Source organism: Leiobunum rupestre, chromosome 3, assembly GCF_980474605.1.
Source record: "Leiobunum rupestre chromosome 3, qqLeiRupe1.1.hap1, whole genome shotgun sequence".
Classification (NCBI taxonomy): domain Eukaryota; kingdom Metazoa; phylum Arthropoda; class Arachnida; order Opiliones; family Sclerosomatidae; genus Leiobunum; species Leiobunum rupestre.
Genome location: NC_143386.1, coordinates 5,812,198 through 5,821,297, shown reverse-complemented (window position 1 = coordinate 5,821,297; position 9,100 = coordinate 5,812,198). Strand labels below are relative to the sequence as shown.

Genomic DNA, 9,100 nt, shown 5'->3' with positions numbered 1-9,100 from the left:
TTCAAACGGCAAAAATATAGTTTGGTGGAGAGGAAAATATGTGGAAGAACCGAAGGAAGAACACGCATCTCCGGCTGGGAGACAAAGGAAATTGGATGTTATAGACCAGTTTTTGGTTATTTTAATGCGACTGCGTTTAGGTTTATTTGTCAAAGATTTAGCAGACAGGTTCGGTGTGTCGAAAAGTACAATTAGCACCACATGCATATCGTGGATTAATTTCATGTACCTCCAACTGGGACAAATTAATATTTGGCAAAGCAGAGACCAAATAGACGCTACTATGCCCAAGGAGTTTAAGGAGAAATACCCAAGTACTCGCTGCGTGATAGACGCCACTGAAATAAAGTGTCAAGTTCCAAAATCCTTAGTGTTACAAACAGCGACATACTCGAACTACAAATCTACAAATACCTATAAAGGCTTGATTGGCATTAGCCCAGAAGGTTACGTAACTTTTGTGTCTGCGCTTTACACGGGGAATATTTCTGACAAAGAGTTAACTAAGAAAAGTGGATTTCTCAGTATGGATTTTAACCCTAACGATTCCATAATGGCTGATAAAGGTTTTCTTTTAGAAGATTTGCTAAGACCCCTAAATGTAACGTTAAATATTCCACCATTTTTGAAAAACAACAATCAATTTTCTAAAGAGGAAGTTATGGAGACCCATCAAATTGCCAAACTTCGAATACATGTTGAAAGGCGGATTAACCGGATTAAAAATTTTCATATTTTTGATAGACCAATCCCAATTACGTTGGCACCTGTAATAAATCAGTTGTGGACAGTTGCCACACTTTTGACAAATTTTCAAAATCCTCTCGTCGCAAAAGATTCGTCAATTGTATTAGAATTAACTGATGATGAGTTAGACTCTTACGAATTTACAGATTTCCCCCAGTTTACTTCTAACGAGAATGACGATTTTGGAGACATGTAATTTTGTAACTATTAAATTTTTTTTAAGATAAATAATTCTTTATTAGAAAATTAGGTTTGTACGTAACAGTATTTATCACAACAAGCTTATTTTGACTTAGGTTACAAACCAATTATCACAGTAACTGTTGAGCTTATTTAGGAAGCATCAATTCAAAGTAAAATTTGTCAATTTTTTCTAACATTCCATTCCATAGTTCCGAGTCAAACTTAATACGCTGTATGATGATACCATTTTCAAAATAGACTACAAAATCACACCACGTGAAACCTGATAACCCTAGTTGACCCATGACTTGGTAATAATATTTATGAGACTGACTTAGCTGTGGGTTACCATTAACAATACTAACATAGGAACTTTTTTCTTTAATGGCGTCAGACGGTTTTAGGTGTTTAAGTGTGTAAGCACATTTTATTTCTATACAACCAAATGGTGGATCCTCCTTCGGGTCATACACAATACCATCAGGTAATGACCCCAACCAAACTCGACTTGGAGATATGATGAGGCCAGTTTCCCGTACTTCCACATTGTGACCCAAATCACGCATGTGGTTGACGTAGCTCTCTCTCGCAGTTGGTTCCATTTTAATACCATATTTTACAGCTCTGACATGACCAATATTGGAAGGGAAAATTAAGTTGTTCAACCCTTTTTTTGGTCCACAATACATTACGTTTGCTTACACAGACTTGACCAAATGTTGATGAGGTTAGCCGAAATTTTCTCGCTTTTAACCAGTCTGCACTTTTTGATTGTAGCCTCGTTCGTATTTCCATTTGTATACACTCTTCTGATGACAGCTGTATGGCCTAAAAAAAGGTTGAAAGATCATTAATTGCTGGAAATTCTGGATGAAAACTGTATAAAATATTACCTCAAAAACTAAGGATTCCTTCTCATCCAATGGAAAGTATTTTGTTAGTAGTTTATTAGGTAAATGATGCCCTGGTATATGCACTTGCAATACATTTCCACGTTGGGAATTTGAGAGTTGTGGTTTATAAATGGCTAAGTTGTGTAATAATTCTCCAGTACCATTAGCCATTTGTAGATGGTAACTTAGTGGTGAACCTTTTGGGGCACAACCAATTGTGGTTTCTTTCCAATCAATATTCCGTTGAGATGTATTTGCAAAAAAATTAAATAAAGTTCCAAGTTTCACCACAGCATCTTCTAAAGAATCATTATCTCTAGCAGCTTTCCTACTTTCGTAAATTTTACATTTCATGTCGTTCAATTCACGGTTCTCTTTAGGTGACTGAAAATTTATATCGAGTAGTCGTAACGGCTGAATTTTGTCCCCTCTTTTCCTATTCCACATTTGTTTTGTTGATGTCTTGGACACGGGAGTGTTTTCATCAGCAATTGGCAGATTTTCATATCGTTCTTCAGATTTTATAAACTCTAATAACCTCAGTAAGGCCATGAGATGGTTGAAAGTGCCTCCCAAACCAGCAACACATTCGCATTAGCTATCCAAAACCACCCCTTCTTGTAAATTTAATGCTACGACAACTGTATATGGTGATTCTCTGGCTCTCTGACTTCTGTAGCATTTTCCTTTAACGTAGTACACGTTATCCTTTCTGTAATCAATTAGAAATTATATTTAGCTCAATTCTAACACAGTTATAAATTAGGAAGGGTAACAAGGCTTACCTGTCTGTAAACGTTACTAAACTATTCCTCTCAATATATTCCTCGACGAAAAACCTAAAACTTTTCTTGTAATGATTTTCAGTATCATTCTTTAACCTGTAGTATTCTGATATATCAGTATTTGATATATTTGGCAAGTCTTTTAAAGAAGATACGTAACCGACAATGGGAAAAATCAAGCCGCTAATATTCCTCGCCATTTTTAGAAAGTAAGCAGACGATCGTTAAAAACTGGCAAAACAATGTTTGAACCTAAGGCGCCATCTACATGCAGGATTAGTCATAAACGTTTTTTTGCCAAATGGAACCTGCCCCTGTAATTCCGTCTTCCACAATTCTAATTGCAGATAGGTGTATAAAACTACTCGTAGTAAATGTTGAAACCGAATATTTTGTTGAAGGGTCAATTTTCAAATAACCGATTCAGGGTTATTATCATATCGCGCGCTGATTTTTTCAGGTTCCTCAATTACTGATAATGCACTTTGAAATATATCGAAATCTTTTGGTCCGAAAATGATTATTTATTTTTTTAATTTAAAAATTGAACATTTTTGGGTATTTTTAGGTTTTTTTGTTATTATTTTCGTCGTTTGATAGACCTAATCACGTAGATAGCGTGGGTTTTTATTATTTTGGCCGCAAATGATTATTTAATTTTTAATTTAATTTAAAAAATTTAACTTCTTTGGGTATTTTAAAGTTTTTTGTTGTTATTATTTTCGTCATGTGTTCGCACGACACCACGTGTTTTTCAGTCCTAATAATTTCCACGTGGTGTTCCGTTAGTTTGTTAAATAAATTACAAGTTTTCTTAATTTTGGGAATTTTTGGAAATTTCTAGGTGTTTGTCTTTTTTTGGGCGCAAACGCTTCTTTAATTTTTTTTATTTAAAAAATTTCACTTTTTTGGGCCTTTTCTCGATTTTTTCTATTATTTTCATCGTGTGTTCGCCGACACTTACAGTTTCGGTAGCCCACACCAAGTGTTGTTCACTCCGAATAATTTTCACGTGATATTGCGCTACTTTCTTGTTGTTATTTGCGTTGTTGATTCACATAATCTCCACGTGACATTCCGCGAATTTCTAAGAATCTATTATGTTTCCTACGCCCGATAATACTTGGTAGGGTATGCCTAGGTACTGTCCTCTAAGTTGCATTATAGAAGGCCCATCGCTTTTATTAGTATGGGAGCGTAGCTAACGTGCGGCGCCGTTAGGCGCCAATACTTATACTAACCCGAAAAACTGTTCTTTAGCAATTTTTAAAACAGTATGGTGTCGGCGACTACACGACAAAAAGAATTTCAACCCAAAATCTAGGAACTTGCCGAAATTGCCAAAACTGTACAATTAAATTAAAACAATAAATCTTCATTTGCGGCCCTAAAAAAATACCATCGTAATCTCTGCGTCAAACTCTCTCGTATCCGCCGAAAATAATTATAAAACAAGATGAGTTTGCTGTAGTTTACTTTTGCCGTAACATTTCTCATTGAAATTTCCCAAAGAAATTCCCTTCCCTCCCCAACGATTTTCCCTTCCCTTCCCAAAAATATTCGGAGTTCCGGAAGCTGAAAATTCTGCTTTTGTCATATCCGAACGCCGTTTCCAATTTCAACCTAATAATTATTGAAATAGTATTATTTTAAGGGATCAATAAATACTGAATTATTTCTTCTTGGGGTGGCTCAGCCGAACGCTCTTCTTGCGAATTTGATGAAACAGACTTCCTTAATTTTTTAACTAGTTTACCCAAATCTATAAAACAGATTGTAAAAAAAAGGTCAAAATTTAAATTACCACGACAAAGGATGTAAATTTAAGAAATATTGAAGAGACGGATACTTTGTGGTTGAATAATAAATTGATTTAGAAAACAAAAATAATATTATTATTAAACCATGGACCGTCTCGTGTAATTTTTAAAGCACATTTTAAAATTAACAAACTTGGAAAATTTTAAAAAGCAGATATATAAATGTAATATTTGAATAATAAATCATTGGCTTGGTTTAATAAAGTCATAACTCAACTAAAAACGGTCAATCATTCCCATATAATACAGTTAAAAATTAAATATAGTTAATAATTATGGAGATATTTAAATTGTTAACGAAAATAATATCGTAACTTGAAGTTAAAGTCGTTTGTTTTCATCAATAATATCGTAACTTCAAGATAGTATTTTACATCATCAGATTTTACTTTTCTACGCCATTGCAAATATGTTTTCAATATAGTCTGTACCGTAAATTACTTTATATTTCTCTAAAATATCAGATTTACTATAAGGCTTCAAAACTTTAAAGTTGAATTTCTCAAAAGTAAATTTTTCAAACCAATATATTTCTACCTGCTAGTTTTTTCAATTGAGCATTGTCTTCCAATAACACTTCGTTTTCCCCCTTTAAAGTTTTGTTTTTACTTATAAGTTTCCCATTTTGTTTTAAAAGTTCCGAAATTCGTGTAGTTTCGTTTGTGCCTCCATTACTCGGTCTAACCTCTGAATTTTTTTCTAAGATTGCATCCAATACAGATTTGTTTTGCTAAAATAAATAAAGACAATGAAAAAACCCTATTTGTATGAAAAATGATCAGAAACCATATAAACTTACATGATTAATGGCTGCATCACGGCTCTTCTTAGCTTTCTTTGTTTCACCATTCACATTCAAGGCAATTTGTTTTATTATCTTTTCCAAATGATCCGGGGTGCCTGGATGTAACGTTTTATTTAGCTTCTAGTATTACTAGAGTAGTTTGGTAATATGTTTGCCTAAAATTTACATGCGATTCTATTTTAAATTAAAGAGCATGTACCACTGGCGTTTCGGAAAAAATCCAGACTGAAAATAGAAGCTCGTGATTAAATCCGACCAATAATATTCATTTTTTTTTGTAATTCAAACGCGGCCCTAAATGGGTCGGAGTTTGCAATAACTGGCGGCTTGACCGGGGAGTCGGGGTCTGGCTCTTGTAACCCATCACGGGCGGTGGCGCGCTGGGAGATGATAGCTCCGTCAAAATGGTCCTATCTCCACCTCCGACTTCGGTCAGGTTTGGGCTGGATACTGAGCTTCGGCTCAGCCTAACGGAGAGGGTCCGTGCAAACTGGCTGCCTCGGCGTATTGGGTAGCCTGCTGTGGGGCGGCGGGCCTCCATATGCGGGCACGGCGGTCCTGTTTCCCGGCCTTTTGGAACAACAGGCCGGGATCTCCGGTGCCGGCTCTGCCAGGTTACTTGGACTGCTGTGTGCCCGTCGTTCCCCTTTAGGAGCTCTCTCCAAAGGGTTGGACTCCTTACATACGTAGGTAGGGTGTCGGCTGGAGTTGCTACAGCATCCATTCTTACTCCCACTGCTGTGTGCGAAGTGGGAAATGGTCCCCCCATTGCTGCACCTTCTGCTGGGTGTGGTGGCTTGCGTTAAGGTGCGACCATCGGTAGTAGGGTTCTACTACCTTTGCTGGATTTGTCACCTGTCTGGGTATGGTCTTTGTTACTAGGTACACCGGGCTATAAATTCTGACACTGTAATTCAAACGCTGGTGTGACCCTTTAACTTTAGGAAAAAATAAATTAAAAAAGTACATTTTTTAATAGTTTTTAAGTAATTAAAGAATCAGGGCAAAGATTTTTAAAATACATTTTAAGGAGATTCAAATTGTACAAAAAATTATTCCCCGCAGTTTAAGCATTATTAAAAAAGGTTATGGTTTCTTAAACGAAAATGCTATTTCCGAAGCCCAATCTTTGTTTGTAATTGATGTAATCGAATAGACTTCAAACGTTGGTGTTGTTTCAGAAATCCATTTTATAAGAACGAACAGACCAAGTTCCGCATTGGCTTTCGACATATTTAACTTTAAATCGCTATTTTTAAAAATAATACTTCCGCAGTGAACAAGCGCGCCCCCGTTTTTTCAACGACTTTTTAACCGAATACTTTTACTATTATAAGCCTTTCTACCGAGCCTTCTACCCTACAGTATACATTTTCTACAGAATTCGGCCTTGACCTTCCATCGTTGTTGGTATTGTCTGGTTTCCCCCTCCTATATTCCATTTCCAAAACTAGTTTTCCCTAGGAGGATGTCCCCCCAAACGTTCTTTTCCCCTTACTGAAAGTAGGTGCCTGACGCACAGCTAGTTAGGCTGCTTAGGCACATAGCGTCATATCCCTCAGCTGGCTAGATTCGACACTCGATGCGCGTAGCCAGGGTAATTGAGATTCGTGAAGCTCGTCGTACATTCACGGACGGAGCCTGCGTCTTACGGTCAAGCAATATTCTCGCCAACTCTCTCGCTCGCAAGAAGTGAAATAGGCCAATTAAGGTCGCCTTTATCTAGTAGTTGTTTCCTGCCTTCATCTTCCAGTATAGGGTTAACTGAATTAGTTTTGAAAATAGGTCCCGTGTAAAAACGTTTTATTTTATTTTATTTTATTTAACAATTATGAGTTCAAAGATATACCGTGAATATTTATGGACGGACAAAAAATCTATACCGAATAGTTCTCGGGTGAGGTATATAAAAAGAAATAAACGAACAGCCCCCAGAGAAAATTGCACAAATACTGAATCTACATCATCTGAAAGTGATTCAAATACGAATTTATACAGACCTGAAGCAATCCAAGAACCTAACTTCATCGAAAATTTGGAACAAGAAAAAATTTGGTAAGTAATTAAATCGATACCTAAATATATGTTTTTATATACGATAATGTTGCTTCACTTTCATTTTTTGTAATATGTTTTAAACATGTTATTTTTTTATTATTATTATTTAGGGACGAGGAGATAGCTTGATAAAATACTGAGGTGGAGATGGATGAACGGAGGTGGAGTCGGGTGGATAAAACAATATTAGGAATACTTCCAGTTCACCTGACCAAAGCTATCACATTGATAACAGTGAAAATGATGCTATTAAAAACGATGAGCTGCTATATGAAGGTTCACATTTGACAAAAAAAGAAAGTATGCTCCTTATAATGGCACACATTTTAAGACATCATTGATCAGAAGAAGCTACATCTGGTTTACTACAACTTCTTAGATGACATTTACCAAAACAAGCGTCAACATCTTTTCCAACGATTAAATATTTATTTTATCAATATTTTCATTGTCTACAACCATTGTTTTAAACCCTACTTCTATTGTTCAAACGGTGCTTGTAATGAAAAACCTTTTGGAACTTTCAAACCCAGACTTAACGAAAACGGTAAATTATTTTGACGTAAATGACATAACTAGGTATTCTAAATACCTGGCCACCAAATCAATGTTATAATCTAAAAGGTCCAGCGTAGTTAGGTCGGGTGATCTCGAAGGCCATAAGACTGGAGCTCCTCTCCATATCCATCTACGTGGAAATCGCGGGTTCAGTTCTTCCCGGACCGCCAAGGTATAGTGAGCAGGTTATTATATAATTGTGTTAATGTTATTATGTAATTACTTCAGTTTGTGTTCTTATAAATTGTATTTTAATTAAAACCTAAATATATTTTTAAATATAATTGTATTTAAAGTAAAATAAACTTATATCATATTCACTTCAAAATTATTTCCTAATTATTTTTAATGTGACCATAATAAAATATATTTCGTTTAAATGTTGCGTCTGTAATGACTAAAATTTTCAAAGCCTTTAAAAACATCTCTGTCATGAGCCCGCCGCCTTTAATCGTCTTCGATGTTAACGAGCGTATGAGAAAAAAAATTAAGGTGGGTAAATGGGAATGTCTAATGGCGCGAGATTTGAAAATGGGTCATTCCATGTGTAATCGACCAGTGATGCCCCCATGGGTCAACCGATTTTGACGAAACTTACTACACCTTTTGAGGGGTCCAAAATAATAACCTTTGGAAAATATGAGTTAGTTTTATTTATTCGTTTTTGATTTAGAGTACTTTGAAAAAAAGCCTAAATTTTGAATTTCGACAAAGTGTTTTTTGATAGCTTTAGAATTATTTTTATATGTTAACTATGCTTAGAGCTACAATCGTGAAATTTTACAGTGGCAAACAGAAATGTCAGCCGAACATGATGGCGTTGAGATAAAAAGGCTACAATAAGTAGTACTGCCACACTTAACTGCAAAACACAAAATTTATTTTTTTAGGGGGGTTCCTTCGATCGCCCATACACAAAAAGGTGGAACCTAAATATTTCTAATTAAGACATTTTAAGATAGCTTGTGCCTAGGGCTTTCGAAAAATATAGAGTATTTGTGGTTATATTTAGTACCTAAGGCGAAATTAAAAAAAAAAAAATTGTTTTGATTTTTGAATTTTACATTTAATAATGTACTACGAAATAAAAAACAATTATAACTTTTCGAAAAGGTACTTGATCTTTTTCATTTCTTGTCAATTAATAGTGGTTGAGCTACTTTGCACAAAATACAGCTTAATGGTACATAGCATGTATCAGTCTTCTTGGGCCACGTCAACCGATTTTGGCGGTCTATTCTCATAAATTTA

The 9,100-nt window shown here is 35.5% G+C and overlaps 1 protein-coding gene across 1 annotated transcript; it reads left to right on the top strand.

Annotated features, from left to right (window-relative positions):
• The first annotated feature begins 223 nt into the window (after positions 1–223).
• Positions 224–943, top strand: LOC149949218 (uncharacterized). The gene has a single exon (XM_090169389.1). It carries the CDS (start codon positions 224–226, stop codon positions 941–943), a length of 720 nt encoding a protein of 239 aa, XP_090025515.1.
• The last annotated feature ends 8,157 nt before the right edge of the window (positions 944–9,100 follow it).

Coding starts and splice junctions, on each gene's coding strand:
- LOC149949218 (XM_090169389.1), top strand. CDS start 224: ATGTACCTCCAACTGGGACAAATTAATATTTGGCAAAGCAGAGACCAA.